Source organism: Schistocerca gregaria, chromosome 8, assembly GCF_023897955.1.
Source record: "Schistocerca gregaria isolate iqSchGreg1 chromosome 8, iqSchGreg1.2, whole genome shotgun sequence".
NCBI classification, from domain to species: domain Eukaryota; kingdom Metazoa; phylum Arthropoda; class Insecta; order Orthoptera; family Acrididae; genus Schistocerca; species Schistocerca gregaria.
Window position 1 is genome coordinate 449,837,618 of NC_064927.1, and position 18,544 is coordinate 449,856,161.

Sequence of the window (18,544 nt, forward strand, 5' to 3'; positions counted from 1 at the left end):
AGTGGTGTCGCGACAGGCGTGAATGGAGGGACGAATGGAGACGTGTCGTCTTCAGCGATGAGAGTCGCTTCTGCCTTGGTGCCAATGATGGTCGTATGCGTGTTTGGCGCCGTGCAGGTGAGCACGACAATCAGGACTGCATACGACCAAGGCACACAGGGCCAACACCTGGCATCATGGTGTGGGGAGCGATCTCCTACACTGGCCGTACACCTCTGGTGATGGTCGAGGGGACACTGAATAGTGCACGGTACATCCAAACCGTCATCGAACCCATCGTTCTACCATTCCTAGACCGGCAAGGGAACTTGCTGTTCCAACAGTACAATGCACGTCCGCATGTATCCCGTGCCACCCAACGTGCTCTAGAAGGTGTAAGTCAACTACCCTGGCCAGCAAGATCTCCGGATCTGTCCCCCATTGAGCATGTTTGGGACTGGGTGAAGCGTCGTCTCACGCGGTCTGCACGTCCAGCACGAACGCTGGTCCAACTGAGGTGCCAGGTGGAAATGGCATGGCAAGCCGTTCCACAGGACTACATCCAGCATCTCTACGATCGTCTCCATGGGAGAATAGCAGCCTGCATTGCTGCGAAAGGTGGATATACACTGTACTAGTGCCGACATTGTGCATGCTCTGTTGCCTGTGTCTATGTGCCTGTGGTTCTGTCAGTGTGATCATGTGATGTATCTGACCCCAGGAATGTGTCAATAAAGTTTCCCCTTCCTGGGACAATGAATTCACGGTGTTCTTATTTCAATTTCCAGGACTGTATATTAAAAACAAAGATTCCAAGGCTTACCAAGCGGGAAAGTGCTGGTAGACAGGCACAATAAATAAAACACACAAACAATCACACAAAATATCTAGCTTTCGCAACCAACGGTTGCTTCTTCAGGAAAGAGGGAAGGAGAGGGAAAGACGAAAGGATGTGGGTTTTAAGGGAGAGGGTAAGGAGTCATTCCAATCCCGGGAGCGGAAAGACTTACCTTAGGGGGAAAAAAGGACAGGTGTACACACGTACACACACACATATCCATCCGCACATACACAGACACATGCAGACATTTGTAAAGGCAAATAGTTCGAGCAGAGATGTCAGTTGAGGCAGAAGTACAGAGGCAAAGAAGTTGTTGAAAGACAGGTGAGATATGAGCGGCAGCAACTTGAAATTAGTGGAGGTTGAGGCCTGGCGGATATCGAGAAGAGAGGATATCCTGAAGGGCAAATTCCCATCTCCGGAATTTGGATAGGTTGGTCTTGGTGGGAAGTATACAGATAACCCGGACGGTGTAACACTGTGCCAAGATGTGCTGGGTGTGCACTGAGGCATCTTTAGCCACAGGGTGATCCTCATTACCAACAAACACTGTCTGCCTGTGTCCATTCATGCGAATGGACAGTTTGTTGCTGGTCATTCCCACATAGAAAGCATCACAGTGTAGGCAGGTCAGTTGGTAAATCACGTGGGTGCTTTCACACGTGGCTCTGCCTTTGATCGTGTACACCTTCCGGGTTACAGGACTGGAGTAGGTGGTGGTGGGAGGGTGCATAGGACAGGTTTTACACCGGGGGCGGTTACAAGGGTAGGGAAGGTGGTTTGGGGATTTCATAGGGATGAACCAAGAGGTTACGAAGGTTAGGTGGACGGCGGAAAGACACTCTTGGTGGAGTGGGGAGGATTTCATGAAGGATGGATCTCATTTCGGGGCAGGATTTTAGGAAGTCGTATCCCTGCTGGAGAGCCACATTCAGAGTCTGATCCAGTCCCGGGAAGTATCCTGTCACAAGTGGGGCACTTTTGGCGTTCTTCTGTGAGAGGTTCTGGATTTGAGGGGATGAGGAAGTGGCTCTGGTTATTTGCTTCTGTACCAGGTCGGGAGGGTAGTTGCGGGATGTGAAAGCTGTTTTCAGGTTGTTGGTGTAATGGTTCAGGGATTCAGGACTGGAGCAGATTCGTTTGCCACGAAGGCCTAGGCTGTAGGGAAGGGGCCGTTTGATATGGAATAGGTGGCAGCTGTCATAATGGAGGTACTGTTGCTTGTTGGTGGGTTTGATGTGGACGGATGTGTGCAGCTGGCCATTGGACAGATGGAGGTCAACGTCAAGGAAAGTGGCATGGGATTTGGAGTAGGACCAGGTGAATCTGATGGAACCAAAGGAGTTGAGGTTAGAGACGAAATTCAGGAGTTGTTCTTCACTGTGAGTCCAGATCATGAAGATGTCATCAATAAATGTGTACCAAACTTTGGGTTGGCAGGCTTGGGTAACCAAGAAGGCTTCCTCTAAGCGACCCATAAAAAGGTTGGCATACGAGGGGGCTATCCTGGTACCCATGGCTGTTCCCTTTAATTGTTGGTATGTCTGGCCTTCAAAAGTGAAGAAGTTGTGGGTCAGGATGAAGATGGCTAAGGTGATGAGGAAAGAGGTTTTAGGTAGGGTGGCAGATGATCGGCGTGAAAGGAAGTGCTCCATTGCAGCGATGCCCTGGACGTGCGGGATATTTGTGTATAGGGAAGTGGCATCAATGGTTACAAGGATGGTTTCCGGGGGTAACAGACTGGGTAAGGATTCCAGGCGTTCGAGAAAGTGGTTGGTGTCTTTGATGAAGGATGGGAGACTGCATGTAATGGGTTGAAGGTGTTGATCTACATACGCAGAGATATATTCTGTGGGGGCTTGGTAACCAGCTACAATGGGGAGGCCGGGATGTTTGGGTTTGTGAATTTTAGGAAGTAGGTAGAAGGTAGGAGTGCGAGGTGTCGGTGGGGTCAGGAGTTTGATGGAGTCAGGTGAAAGGTTTTGTAGGGGGCCTAAGGTTCTGCGGATTCCTTGAAGCTCCGCCTGGACATCAGGAATGGGATTACCTTGACAAACTTTGTATGTAGAGTTGTCTGAAAGCTGACGCAGTCCCTCAGCCACATACTCCCAACGATCAAGTACCTTGGTGCACGGCCAGCACATCTTGGCACAGTGTTACACAGTCCGGGTTATCTGGATACCTCCCACCAACACCAACCTATCTGAACTCCGGAGATGGGAATTTGCCCTTCAGTATATCCTCTCTTCTCGATATCCGCCAGGCCTCAACCTCCACTAATTTCAAGTTGTCGCCGCTCATACCTCACCTGTCTTTCAACAACTTCTTTGCCTCTGTACTTCTGCCTCAACTGACATCTCTGCCCAAACTCTTTGCCTTTACAAATGTCTGCGTGTCTCTGTGTATGTGCGGATGGATATGTGTGTGTGTGTGCGCGAGTGTACACCTGTCTTTTTTTTCCCCCTAAGGTAAGTCTTTCCGCTCCCGGGATGGAATGACTCCTTACCCTCTCCCTTGAAACCCACATCCTTTCGTCTTTCCCTCTTTCCTGAAGAAGCAACCGTTGGTTGCGAAAGCTAGATATTTTGTGTGATTGTTTGTGTGTTTTATTTATTGTGCCTGTCTACCAGCACTTTCCCGCTTGGTAAGTCTTGGAATCTTTGTTTTTAATATATTTGTTTTTAATATATTTTTCCCATGTGGAAGTTTCTTTCTATTTTATTTACAATCACAAACTATTCTGCCCAAATGACATGGACCTTTGGCATCTATAAAAATTCCATTGTTGTTTGGGAACATAAGTTCTACATTGATTTCTGTGGCTATTACATGCAGTGTTGCTTTTCTCTTAGCACTGACAACTCTACACAAATGCATCTACTCTCAGTTGTAAAGTGAAAGCTTTGGCCACTGCATTGACCATTGTGAGAGGTGATGTCAGAATTTTGGTATTCTTGGCACATTCTTGACACTGTGGATCTCGGAATATTGAATTCCATAACAATATCTGAATTGGAATGCCCCATGTGTCTGGCTCCAACTACCATTCCTGTCATGCAGCATTAGTCATGTTGGAAACCTTTTCACATGTATCACTTGAGTACAAATGACATCTTCTCCAACATACTGCCCTTTTATACCTCATGTATGCGATACTGCCACTATTTGTATATGTGCTTATTGCTGTGCCATGACTTTTGTCACCTCAGTGTATTTCTGAGATCATTTATTGCTTTTTCTGTGGATGATTTTTATGAAAAATAAATTGCCAGGCAGTTAACACATTCATCTCACTTAAATGAGCCAGTGGTCTGTCGTAAGACATTTTCTCAAAATTGTTTGAAAATAATGGAAGGAAAATAGGTCTGTAATTAAGAGTGTTGCTTGTCTTTGTCTTCAGTTTTATAGATGGCTTTTACTACAGCATCTTTAAATCTGTTACAATATAATTCCTGGGACATTTATTAATTACAAAAATGCCATAAATAAATCTAATCTTGATGGGTACAACATTTTCTGCCACTGTGGGGAAGTAGCCATTGAATTTGGTGGCCATTGATTCCAAAGCATCACCATTTCTCCCAGAGCTATTTTCTAGGTGCTTAATTTCATTTGGATAATTTTTTACAGTGTTCCAAATTGTTTTGCCATATTGTTCAAGTCAACTTAAATCGTAGTCCAGGTGTCTGTCCTTTTAGTAACATACTCAAGGAGTTTACAGTACTGTTGGTAATGAAGTTTAAAATTTTTGACTACAGTATGTCCTCTGTATGAGGTACAGCCCTCTCTTCCAAGTCAAGAGACTTAATCACATGTGTAATCCATCTTTCATTGTGGTTTCTGTTCAGTTGTCACCTTTATTTGTTTCAGAGGTAAACAAGTTGCAAAGTGCTGTGAAACATGTTTAATAAAGGGTTAACTTTTCCATCTAATCTGTTTGCTGTATAAAACTTTCAAAGCTTTCTTCCTGTAGTTTCTCACAAAACACCATATTGAGTCAATGCTTATGATTCTGCCATATGATATTTTTCTTCTGTGGTCTGTTCCCAACTGGTCGGTATTCTTAGTGTTAACATTTGACCATCATGGTCAGATAAAGCATCATACAGTTCATTACTACAGATTCTTAAGTCTAAAACCAAATTGTTGGTGGGTATTGAACTATTTCCCTCAACTGTCACAGGAATTTAATGTGGTAAATAATTCAAAGCTTGACGTCAACTTATGTACTGTCTGGCAGATAATCAACATTAAAGTCGCCACAAGGAATGATTTTCCCAGTCCCTATCTTTACAACGTAATTAAAACTGTCTCCAGCTGTTTTATCGAGTTTAAGATACTTCCACCTGCCAGAGGTTTCTCAGTAGTTCAATATCTGTGATTATTTTGAGTTATTAACATCTGTACTCCATAAGCCACCTTTTGGTGTGTAGTGGAGGGTACTTTTGCAACACTATCATTTCCCCCTTTCCTGTTCCATTCTCAAATGGTGCATGTGAAGAATGATTGTATATAAACATGAATATGAACTGTAATTTCTCTGATTTAGTGTTTAGGCTTATTTTGTGAGACATACATGGGAGGATTTAACATGCTGCCCAAATCTTCCCAGAATGTATACATTTGGAATTTCAACAGAAAGACCCAATGTGATGCACAACATTCTCTTCTTGTGTCTACATTGTAGTTTGTTGAATGTCTCTGCAAAGCTCTCACACTGACTAAATGATCCCATGATAAAATGTCATTATTCATTAATCTTATCTGTTTTTACTAACCCAGTCTGGTGAAGGTACAAGACCGATGAGTAATAGCCAATAACCAGTGAAACAGGTGTCTTGCAAGGCACTTTTTTTCATGAATGAATTACATTTCTGTAAGATTTCTCCAGTGAATCTTAGCCTGACATCTGCTTTTGCTGCAGTTTGTTTTATGTGAACACTTCACATTGCTTTGGGCACATTCTGTGAATAACATGTACAATTTTTTACAAACAGCCAATCCACTGTAAAATATTCTTGGGAGAGACAGTTTTGAGTGAAAGCAAACCTTAATCAATTAACAATACATGGAATAAGAATGGTTCATCCTTCTCATAAGCAACCCTGGATAACTGTGTGAGTGGCGGTATTATCTACTTCTGTATATGTAATACCTATTGCTTTCATCCCCTATCTTCCTTTATGTTAATCCAGAGAACAAAACATGTTGATAAAAAATATCTAAAAGGCTTCAACACTGTTAGTATTTTGTGATGTTCAAGAACCAGTTCCCTTTAATCAAATATCTGTTCTTCCCAATTTCAGTATCTAATATGTCGTTCTACTGATTGTTGTATAAGTTTATTTCACTACATGGAGTATTTTGAGTAAATTGCATGTACTTTACTTCCAGGTGCTAGGTGGTATTGTGCAAACAACGGGTTGGCCTGGTGTTGTAACAGTTGTTGGCAACTGGTTTGGCGAAGGAAACAGAGGTAAATAGCGAGCAGCTTTTTTTTTAAAAGAAAAAAAATATTGCCTCAACAGATATTCTCACCTTTCGTATCTCCATTCATCATATCTCTATTACAAATCTCGTTGGTTTCCTAATTTACATTGCATCCATGTACATTCGAAACCTTGCGACATTCTCAGTCTTATTTATAAATCTATGTTATATGGGGGAGTTCAACAATATTAGGAAACAGGATAGATTGCTACTCATTGAAAAGATGACTCTGTGAGTTACAGACAGGCACAACAAAAAGACTGAGCTTTCAGCCAAAGCCTTCTTCAGAAAAGAAAACACAACACACATTCACACAAGCAAGTACACCCCATGCACATATGACAGCTATTTCTGGTGGCTTGGACTGGAATGCAACTGTTAGATTGAATTAAAGCAGCAACCTGGAGTAAGGTGAAGGAAGGAAGAAGGATACAGAGGGGGGGGGGGGGGGAGGATTTCTGGTAAAGAGTGCAGCCTGTGTGCCACCCTCTTAAAATGCACCTGCCTGTCTTTCCCCATCCCTGCTCCTCTCTTTTTCTGCTCTACGTCCCCCCCCCCCCCCGCCCCCGTCTGCCTCAAAGCCTCCTGACACTGCACTTGACAGCCTTGTCATGTCTCCACCTAGCCCCTGCATGCTCAGCCATACAGCGCTCTTCTCCCCCCACCTCCCCATGTCCCCACACACACACATCCCTATCCTGCTATTATCCCCCTCCCCACTCCAGATTGCAGCTTTTGGTCGACATGACAGTTTCATTCCAGTCTGAGCTGCCATAGATGGCAGTCGCGTATGTGAAAGGTATGTTTTCCTGCGTGAAAGAGTGGGTGTTTTTATGTGTGTGTTCAAAAATGGTTCAGATGGCTCTGAGCACTGTGAGACTTAACATCTGAGGTCATCAGTCCCCTATAACTTAAGAACTACTTAAACCTAACTAACCTAATGACATTACACACATCCGCACCCCAGGCAGGATTCGAACCTGCGACTGTAGCAGTCGCGCGGTTCTGGACTGAAGCGCCTAGAACTGCTTGGCCACTGCGGGCAGTTTTTTTGTGTATGTTTCCTTTTCTTTTCTGAAGAAGGTTGTGGCTGAAAGCTAAATGGGTAACAATCTTTTCGTTGTGCCAGTCTGCAGCTCAATGTGTCATCTTAAAGGCAAGTAGCAATCTATCCTCTTCCTAATATTATTGATTTTCTATCATGGAATTTCCATAATATTGTCACAGAAGAAGCTGAGTTGTGCTGTGGTGTAGTGGTTATGATACTAAACTGTTGCATGGAGGGTCGTGAGTTCAGAACTCACCTGGACTGTAAAATTTTAATTTCCATATTCGGTTCGAGTACATTCTAGAAGTATCCACAAACATCAAGAAACATTGTACTGGAATGTTCTGTAGTTGTATATATACTGCATGTGTTCTGACTGGAGGCTGGAGGCAGTTCACTCCGTGCTCTTGAACGTGCAAGTGCTGAATAAACCTTCGTCAAGTGAAGTTAGTGTTCACCATTCATCTAATTACACCTTCTTCTACATGACAATATGGTGAGCAGTTTCCTTTACTTTTTCCATTATTTATGTTCCTCCAAGGACTTTTTGTTATTGTACTCATATTGAAATAGATATTATTAAAATCTGTGTCAGTACTTCCAACATGCCTTTTCATTTGCTGTTTGTCTACTATTACACTCATCTTGTGTGAGTCTTGATCAGCTAGGTTTGATTCCTTCTGAATTAAGTTTCTTCTGGAAATAAATCAATACTAGTAAGGAACTGCATTTAAATGACAAATTTTAGTATTTGTAGAAATGTATATTTAACATTTATGCTTGGTTTCAGTAGGTATAGTGTAGCTGAATACTATTATATATTTTCTAATTGTTTACCTGAATTTACAGGTTTAATATTTGGCATCTGGAATTCCCACACTTCAGTAGGGAATATATTAGGTTCTTTAGTAGCTGCTGCGTTTGTCGAACAGGATTGGGGCTTGTCATTTATTGTTCCTGGTGCCATTATTGCTGGGGGCGGTTTCCTGATATTCCTCTTCATGGTCGAAAACCCATCACATGTGGGTTGTCCGAGACCAGGAGAGGATGAATCGGAGGTAGGTATCTAAAGCAAATGTATCCTGCATTTTGTGCAGTGCCTTTTATTAATGGTATACTAGATGTAATGATATATTATGCATTCATATAGTGAAAACATGGCAATGATCAGTGCTAGCTTTTTCTTCCCATATGTGATAATCATTCACTCATTGTATTATTTACTGAAGCACAGTTGTTGTTAGGATTTACCTTGCAACTGTCTGTTATGCTATGAAAACTTAGACTTGAAACATATTATTAATTAAATTATACTTCTGCAACCGGTGTTGGTGGCTGGTACCTCCTTCAACACAATTACTACTGTGTCTTTAGTGACACTGATTTCTTGCCTTGGTCACAGATGCTCAAATTTGTAATGTATCATTAAGCTGTGTGTGCAGATTGTCACATATTAGGCAATATACCACATATCTTTGATAACTACAGTCAAGACAGCATAAGTAGATCCTTGACAGCTTGCAGCCATGTTGCTAGCTTTCAACATAGTGAAGCGCTAACGGCTGCAGGTGAAAACATTAAAAACATTAGCCATCTACAAACCGCTGAGTCACTGCCACATGGACGTTCACAAAATTGGTTGAGGCAGGCACGTGAAGCTATTGTACCCTGCCCACTGCAGCTGTCTGTGATAAACTTGTGCAGTAGTCTTCATAAATTGTTTTGGAAACAGTCTGAGCTGCCCTCTTAGATCGTTTGCAGATGATATCATTGTTCACTGTTGTGAATTCAGCACAAGATCAAAACTAACTGTAAAGTGATTCATACAAGGTATGTAACTGGTGCAAGAAGTGACAATTGGCCGTGAACAGTAAAGATCATGAGGTCCACCGTAGAGATACTAAGACAATTCCATTGAATCTTTGTTACATGGAAAATGACATAAAATGTAGGTCATCAATTAAACTAAATATATATGACTTATAGTTAGAAACCCCAAAAATTAGAAGCAACATATAACAAAAGCTGCACTGATGGTAAACTGAAAACTTTGTTTTATTGTCCAGGCACATGGAAGGTGCGAATTCACTAAAGAAACTGCCTGCACTACACCTGTCTGTCATCTTCTAGGGAATGGGGATCTTTTCAGCTAGGATAGACAGAAGTTATTGAAAAAGTTCAAAGAAGGGTGGCACAGTTTCTGTTCTCGTGAAGTGGGAGTGATAGTGTCACAGGTGTAATAAACAGTTTGTGATACAAATCATTGATACAGACTTTTCTCATTGTGATAAAATCTTTTCATGAAATTTCAGCCAATAATTTTCTGCTTCAAATGCCAAAACATTTTGTTTCCTTCCAGTTCCATGAGAAGGAATGGTCGTTGTGATGAGACAAATCAGAGTTCACACAGAAATATTTAGGTGTTTATTTTTCTGATGCACTATCTAAGAATGGTGCAATAGAGGCGTTGTTGTATTTGTTGCTGGTGTTGCTGACTTCAGTACAAGGGCTGGTTTAATGCAACTCTCCACACAAGGTCATCCTGTGCAAGTCTCTTCATCTGTGTGTAACTACTCCCCAACCTACCTACAGCCACTTGAACCTGCTTACTGTATTCAAGCCTTGGTCTCCCCATAAAGTCTGCAACCCCCCCCCCCCCCCCCTCCCATTCTCACTGTTTCCAATTTCCATACTGACTATTCTTTGATGACTCACATGATGTCCTATTAATTGATACCTTCTTTTATTCAGGTTGTGCCATTTCTTCTTTCACCAATTCTGTTTAATACCTCCTCATTAGTTATTTTTTCTACTGAAGATTACACAGGTATAGTTAAAAACTTTAATTACTGCACCACTACAAATGTGTGTGATATAGATATCAGTGTCATTGACATTGAGAAGCAGCTGAAATTATTAAAATAGGCCAAGACCCCAGGGACTGGTGGAATCCCTGCCAGATTCTATAAGGGATTTGGGGGTGATTTCGCTTCTATCTTAGCCATAGTACAGTGTGTACCTTTGCAACTTCTCACACATTTCAAAGGTCTAGGAAAGAAAAAACTGCAGTAAATATATCACACCATATGCTCGAGCATCTCAAAGAATTCTTTTAAGAAACATCAGTACACCTCTGCATGTGAACCATTTGTATCATGAACGATATTGAACCTGTATCCAATTTCTCTTCTTCTTTGTAACATGTCCTCTGCTAAATCTACAGAGCAAGAACCAACTTGCTTTGCGAACTTATTTATTAAGGAAACCACAATAAATCACCAACAGTAACACACTCTTCAAAACCAACAAAACAATGAGGATCCCTTCTACAGATCAAGCAAATAACAACTAATTCCTACAATCAGAATTCCCTTTGACTCTATACCTATACAGCTGTTCCACACTGAAATCGGCTGTTAGCAGCTGGTGGATAACGTAACCCAATGGAAGCAACATATCCTAACCGTTGCTGAAGAGAGGATGGCCGAGGTGGCACACAGCGGAACTCTCCAATCTTCCAGCACGTGGCAAGTCAAGAACTGCTTACTGAATGGCTGGGCACCGGCTTATCTAGCCCCGCGTGGAATGATATTTCTGGGACTATTTGCACACACATGATCACCAGGAAATAGTTGGCTGATCATCACATCCCCTTCCTCTGCTGTTGGTTTATGCCCTCTGATGGATGATGACCACACCTATGTGTTTGTTGTCAACTGTGGTACGTGATGGTAAACACCCTCACCAGACTTCGTAGCGGAGCCGGCAATCCATGTCACTGGTCTGTCTGCAGTGTTGTCGCTACAGTCTGTGGTGACTCCAGCATCTTCTGTCACTGTTGCTGTTATATCAGTGACAAGACAGCTTGTTGTGTCAGACTTCTTGGATGCTGAGGGGGCGAGCAATAATACAGTTAATTAGAACTCTCTGAATAAGTAATGCTTTATTAATTACAACAAAACACATATTTGACCGCCAGACTTGGCTTTAGCTATGAAGCTGCACATGCAGACTTGCAGTTCAGAACACGCTATACAGAGCTACGATTACGGAGTGGCAAATTTATACAAGTTCAGAATAGCTGCACTGTGGCTTCATTACAGTCACTAGAAAACACAATTTCATAGGCACTCGTTGAAACAGTTCAGATAGTGTTGGCATGTAGGCACAGTTCACAGGAGACAGAAGTCTCTTCACTTCCCAATGGTTGACATGGGCTGTATCATAGCGAGTAGGCAGTACGATGACGTTACTCTGTCAGGATCTACTTGGAAGGGGACAGGATCGAGCCTCGAACAGAACTGCCCTTCTGGCCTCTGGCGGCGTCATTTCAGGGTAGAGGTGTGGAAGTGGTGCCCTGTGATACTGCTTTGCTGTGCAGTAGTTCTGCAGTGGTTGATACTTCTTGCACCACTCTCGATACTTGACGACACTGCACATCTTGACACAGGAATATCATCCACTTTGGTCACATACGTGCAGTCCTTCACTATTCACCACAAGAAGAAATCCAGTTGGGTAATATTGTTGGGAATGTGGTGCTCAGGCAATGGGTCCTCTGCATCTGATCCAGCGACTGGGAAATTTCGTATCCAGTAACTTGCAAACAGCTGTTGACCAATGCGGCAGAACTTCATCTTGTTGAAAGACGATGTACGGTTCCAATACTTGTATCTGGTGTATACAAACTGTTGCAACATATCCAGAAACACTGACATATTCACTATATTTTCTGCGAAGAAGAACAGTCCAACAATCTTATTGTACATCAGCCCACACTTGGAATTCTGTTTAGGGATATCACGAACATGTTCATTGATAGTGTGCAGATCTTGCGAGCCCCAAATCTGAACATTATGCTGGTTAACCATTCCTTATAATGAAAGTTTGTCTCATCATACATTAATTTGTCTAGATGCCTGCCAAACTGGCCTATGTGGTCTTCTGCACAGTTTCTTCTGAAACGCCATGACCTGCACCACCAGAATGTTTCAGAACCCTTCCAGCTGCCACTTTTATACCACTTATTAACTGTTTTCACATAAGGTCAATCACATCCATACAATCTACAATAATTTCTTTGCACATTCATTTCTGATTTTTTTCCCTGCAAACTACATTACTCCTTGCATTCACTGCTGGGGAGGTTGAAAGGGCCACCCTGTATTCAAAAAAGTCTGCCCAGTAGTTGGAATAAAATGCAGGTCACTCCCACTGGACAGAAAGGTAGTAGAAGTTACCCAGAAAATTACCAATCCAGTATCACTGAACCCATCCTTTGCAGAGTCTTAGAACATGTTTTGAGCTTATACATAATGACTTTTCTTAAACAGTGTGACATTCTCCACATTAAGCAGAATGAATTTCTAAAACACCTGTCATTCAAAATCCAGCTTGCCCTACTGGCCAGTATGTAGAGCGCATCTACATGAAATTTTCAAACTGCATTGTATATGTTGGACGAATATGGGCAATTTTATGCATTTTTGTACATAGCAATTGTGATTTTTAATGGATTTTATGCTATTTGATGCCATAGGTTATTTCACCAAGTAAGCTGTTTTTAAGTCTAGTAATATTCGTGATGATGGTCATAATACAGGAGTGTTTATCAGCTCTCAGTAGTGAAACTAATATATTTTTAAATACTTGCAAGCCGTGAGGCACCAGATCAACAAAATATACTTACAGAATTTGTTCGACTATTTGGGTGACATGGGATAGTGCCAATTGAATGACCTGCACTCAGTCTCTGGAGTCAAATGAGACAGTCTTGTCTCATCACCAGTAATAGTTTGCTCAAAAAAAGACATATCTGTCTTCACATCCGGCCATCCTGATTTCTGTTTTCCATTATTTCCCTAAATCACTTCAGGCAAATGCCAGGATGGTTTCTTTGAAAGGGCATGGCCAACTTCCTTCCCAACCCTTCCCTAATCTGATCGGATCAATGATCTTGCTGTTTGGTCCCCTCTCTCAAATACACCAACCAATCAACATATCTGTATCCGCAATAACATGTCAAAAACATCAGAGAGCTGCAACTGCTTTAGTGTTTTGTATTCTAATATAATTATCAGACTTGATTCATCAGAATAGTGTGTGGTGATTTATTTGGTACTTCAACTAAGATACATCACATTAATTAATTATAAGTCGTTAGAACAAAAACAACATTTGTACTTAATTTTTGTGTAGAAATGACCGGTCCACATTTCTTAATCATAAATTAATAACCTTACAGTATTTGAATGTATCTCCCACTTTACTACTTCCAGGTGCAGTAAATAAATTCAGACATTTGTACAAACATCAGATTCCATTTTTCTGATAACTTCAGATCCAATCTTAAAACTCTACTGATCACAATAATACATATATACTAACTCTAAACAGAACTCGGTAGAACTCACTACCTGGCCTTACACCCGCCCTTATAATAAAATTTAACAAATTGAAGTAAAAAACACATAATTGGTTCTAGAACATTAGTAATATTATAATGAAAAGTGACATAGTATAAAAAATTGAGCATAATTGTATGTTTTAAAATAAAAGCATAAATGCCTCATACAGTTTGATTAACGCATTTGATTTGGTGTGGAAAATTTTCTTAAATATTGTTACGAAACAGTTGCTTTCAAAGTATGCAAATTGCTGCTGAAGTGCTTAACTGTTTAACTGTTTTAATTACTACCATTTACAGAGGCTTCAACACAAATGTTACATTATTGGGAACACACAGTTATCTTAAGAACAATGTTAAAGATTATTATGTACTGAACTGTTAAAAATTTTCAGTAATCAGTCACAATATTACACGGTGATTTTTCTAGAACTTTCTATTTGTCATTTTACAAAACTGTATTATGGGAACATGTTTGATTTGAAATTCCAAACTATCGTAATTTTGTCAACAGCGTAACTAACTTGTCATGTAAATGCTATTTAATTATTCCAAATAGTATTATATTAAAAAAACAACAACTGGAAAAGGAATAAACACAAACATAAATTTAAGATTAAATGAGGAAAGATACAATACATTAAATAATACACAAAATATTGTGTGTCATGATATTAATAATGAAATGTATCATTCACTACTGTATGTGAATCTCAGTCAGTTACATTTCAGTGCCAGTCACTCATCTGCCGGGGAGTCCATTGAGCACAAATTTTACTATAGTCAAGATGTTCAGATGCCTAATTGCCAAGCAGAGAATGAGAAACACTTGGAAAAGATTTTATTCTTCAATTCATTCTTAAAATCTGTAATGAGGACATCAAAATTGAATTTTGTAATGCTTATTTGTTTATCTATTTTTGAATGCTTCACATCACTTTCTCACATTTCTTTTGTTCTTTACTGGATGGTAAATTTTAGCATATTTCAAATTCTGAGCATTTGAAAATTGAATAACATGTGTAAGCTATAATGTGTTTCCAGGTGTTATGCCAAGTTGTTGTTGTTTCTATTTTATCCACAACATTTAGATGACAAATCCAGCTGCCTTCTTTCAGTGCTAAAGTTTTGCTGTTACGTGTACTCACCAAACTGAGCTATTGTTGGTCTCACACCAATAGTTACAGTAGAGTTCAATTCCAGATGCCCGATAGGCCCTTCAAAACTTTTTTGCTTTTCAAAGCTCACACTGATACTCTGGTGAAATGCAAATTTTCTGTGTTTCTCAACTCTGGTGGATGTGATGGCATGCAAGATTTTAATACATTGAGTGCTGGACCCCAAGCTTTATTTAAATTGCTGTCATCCCTGTTTAGTAGATTTTCTGACATCTTAATTTTGATAGACCCCTTAATTATGCATTTGTACCACGATACTTGTTTCATCGTAGTTTAATGGCGTCCAGGGAATGACTACACAAAACAGCAAAACTTGTAGCACTTGTAGGAGGAGGCTGGGTCAGTCAATCAAATATTGTGCATAAAGTGGGGAAACAACAACTTGGCAGAACACAAGGAACCGAACTATTAATCAGTGGCACTGAAAAAACCAAGGAGATAATACCTGTAATCTCACCGCTGATGGGACTTTGTATCAGAAAGTTTGTTTTAAAGTCACATAATCCAGACAATAACAACTTGTGTCAATTGTGTTCCATACAGCACTGAGACAAGAAGTTGATGAAACCACTAGACTGTGAATGGAAGTCTGGTATCAGTCTGTGGACAGGGAAAGCACAATAGGGCACTGCCTCCTGAATTATTTTTTATAATTGTGTGGGAAGGACAGAAGAAAGAATCTCATATGAGATCAGTATATGTAGCAAAAATGTAAGTGATTTATTAGAGAAACAGCTCATTGCAGAAGCAGCAGTACATGGAGACAAACGGTGCAAGTCTGTACTCAACAACAAACGGATAAATGATGAACAGAGAAAAATCAGTTAACTATATAAAACAATTATGGGGATGGGGTGTCAGTGATATAAAGAGGTTACTTGAAATGCAATACTGAGAACTGTTTGTGCTTTTCACGTGTAGTCACTTGATGTTCATTATATTGTGGTTGTTATTTTTATTTATGGTGTTTTTTTTTCCCCACCTCCTCTCGGTGATGATATAGTGTCTATACAGAAAACTGTTTAAATCAGAAGTTGGACTAGTATTGTTTTTGTAATTTGGTGATGGCTGTGCCATTTGTTCTTCTGGAGTAACAAAGTTGTGATTTTGTTAACTTTGTATGGCATTTGTTGGTTGCACTCACTATTAGGTGTAATTCATGTATATCTATAGGGTAAGTGGTTGGCTTGGTGATGGCAAAGCATTCTGTTTTGTTTGGAATTCCTTTGAAGGTGGTGGTGGCCTCGCTTTTTTCCACACTACTTAGATATTACCTGGATAACTTCACACTTGAGAGTTCATCACTGGATTTGAAGGATGATATGAGTAGAACATCATTTTTATGAATAATTTGTTTTCCTGCACACCTCCCTGCATGACCATCCCTTTTTCACAGCCAAATAAAAATTATTTCTTTGAAGAAAGTATAAAATATATTTCAGTAAGCTTGAGGTTTTCATTGTATAGGTTTTATTTACTAGTCTGGTAGCTTCATAATTATTTTCCTAAAAATTGTGTAATTTCCATAATACAGTTTGAAAATTACCATCAAAAACAGCATCACAGCAATTTTGGCATGGAAAAACTAAAGTTTTGATGTACCAAATCAAATCGTTGTTGTCTTCCATCTATTAGTCTCTATGGTAAGACATGTAACAATGGAGTAAAAAGCAACAGGAAATCATACATGCCCCCCCCCCCTTCTTTTTTTTTTTTTTTTTTGTTATAAAGTTGATAATAACAAGCTGAAGACTAGTCGAATATATAACAGTGGTATCAAAAAATAGTTTTCAACATTCCTGTTTAGTGTATCCTATTAACTACCACTGCATCTGTTACATAAATACTGATGTACTCTGTTCAAGAATAAGTGGTTTGATAAGTATATTTGAGATAAATTGTAGAATATTTGTAATCTCAGAAGAAACCCATTATCTTGTTAAGTTTCAAGTGAGTGACAAGTTGTAAGTGAAGACCACTACATTCATATACCAGATGCTGACATTGCTAATTGTATTCAAACCTATTTGAATGTGGAAAATGGAAGCCCACTAAGTGGTATCAATTTTGGAATCTTATTTCTGAGGACTGACATGACTTTCCCAATGGCATCCTCACATATTTTGGCAGCCACTCGTGTTTCTGTATTTATCTTTGTTTAGGCACCATGTAACTTCACTGTTTAGATGCGCTCGGCATTCGGCTACCAAAGGATCAGCACAAGAGTGACGTCAGATTCAAGTTCTGATGAGTACAGCTCAGGTGAAGAGGATTCCCTACTGGGAGGGCAGGTAAGGCTCCACCATTTATGAATGGTGCTATTTTTTTTTTAAAGAAAAAATGCAGGCATGCTTGTGGACAGGACCATCATGCATGCTGTGCTTGTGCATAGGTATTTCTTCCAGTTCTGCAGTGTACAATAAGACATGCATGTCTGATACTTCCCATTGTACATTTCTAAATATGGTAAAAGACTAATGGTTTGAGAGTTAAGGTAGCCAGTGCACAAATGGAGTATACTGCAGTTCAGGCTGGTACCACATAGATGAACCATTATGAGGTAATTATTATGTACTGAAGGTTTACATTTAACTTTACATTGATGATACAGGCATCACAATAAGAATTAGCAATGGAAGATATCCAATGTCACATAAGTCAGCAGCACACCTAATACACTGAAAGATTTGCTGTACAAACTTCTGCTGAGCAGTCACTTACATTTTATCATAGCTTCTACCTCTTTGTATTTCATTAAGTTTACTGACAACTCTTGAAAACAGAAATTAAAGATATGCATTATCATTTTTCTCTTTTACCACACTTAAATTTGTGAAACTGGACACTAACAAAGTGCATGATTTTGTGCACAGTTAGTCAAAAATCGGGAAGCTATTGAAAAAACTTTCATTGGCAAGATTTGATAGAGGTCAGAAGCCAGGATTAAGGTTAATAACAAATATTGTTCATTATATTCTGAGGTACATAAAGCACTAAGCACATTATTCAAATTGAAGTTTATTGATAGTTTGGCTAGAAAGTGGGTACTGCTTTTTTTTTTTTTTATTTCAGTCATGTGCCCTGTTTACCCTGTGTAACATTTCCAGCTCTCCTTTTACATCATTTCTATCTTGAATGTTTGTAACATCAGCAAAACTGGACCATGATGGGGAACCTTACAACTTACGGGATTTATTTAGCATCACCTAATTTTGTTCAACTCAGTTTATGTGGGTCATCCAACTTCTTTTTAAATAATTTTTTACCACTATACAGTATTAGTATTAATCCATTTCTACATAATGTGTTACTCCCGTCACTGAAGACAGGTGTAAATATTCATTCATACATACATACATACATACATTGTGTTCTGTAACTCCTAACCAATCGTGAAGGAGAGCCTGTGGGATGTTGTAACAAGACAAGCTCAGGCAGAAGTACTTCTGTGTAGTATACTAACACTTCCCTTTTCCTACTGCTTTCACCAAGGATGCTTGTTACAAATTGCTCCCAACATGTCCTTGCATAAGCCCAAATGTCTCAAATTGTACTGGTCAGTACATGACTCCTTTTGCATCAATAATAATATAGTTATTCAC

General features: G+C 39.9%; 1 protein-coding gene across 13 annotated transcripts in view; it reads left to right on the forward strand.

Annotated features, from left to right (window-relative positions):
- The window catches only part of LOC126284759 (glucose-6-phosphate exchanger SLC37A2), a 200,549-nt gene that overhangs the window by 134,376 nt on the left and 47,629 nt on the right, over positions 1 to 18,544 (forward strand). For 7 of the 13 annotated variants that reach the window (XM_049983904.1, XM_049983905.1, XM_049983906.1 and 4 more), the window contains exons 6-8: positions 6,215 to 6,296; positions 8,208 to 8,416; positions 17,129 to 17,233. In XM_049983904.1, coding sequence (XP_049839861.1) covers positions 6,215 to 6,296; positions 8,208 to 8,416; positions 17,129 to 17,233 — 396 coding nt within the window. The remainder of the gene's footprint in view (positions 1 to 6,214; positions 6,297 to 8,207; positions 8,417 to 17,128; positions 17,234 to 18,544) is intronic. The other 6 variants (XM_049983910.1, XM_049983917.1, XM_049983912.1 and 3 more) reach the window with 1 other exon arrangement.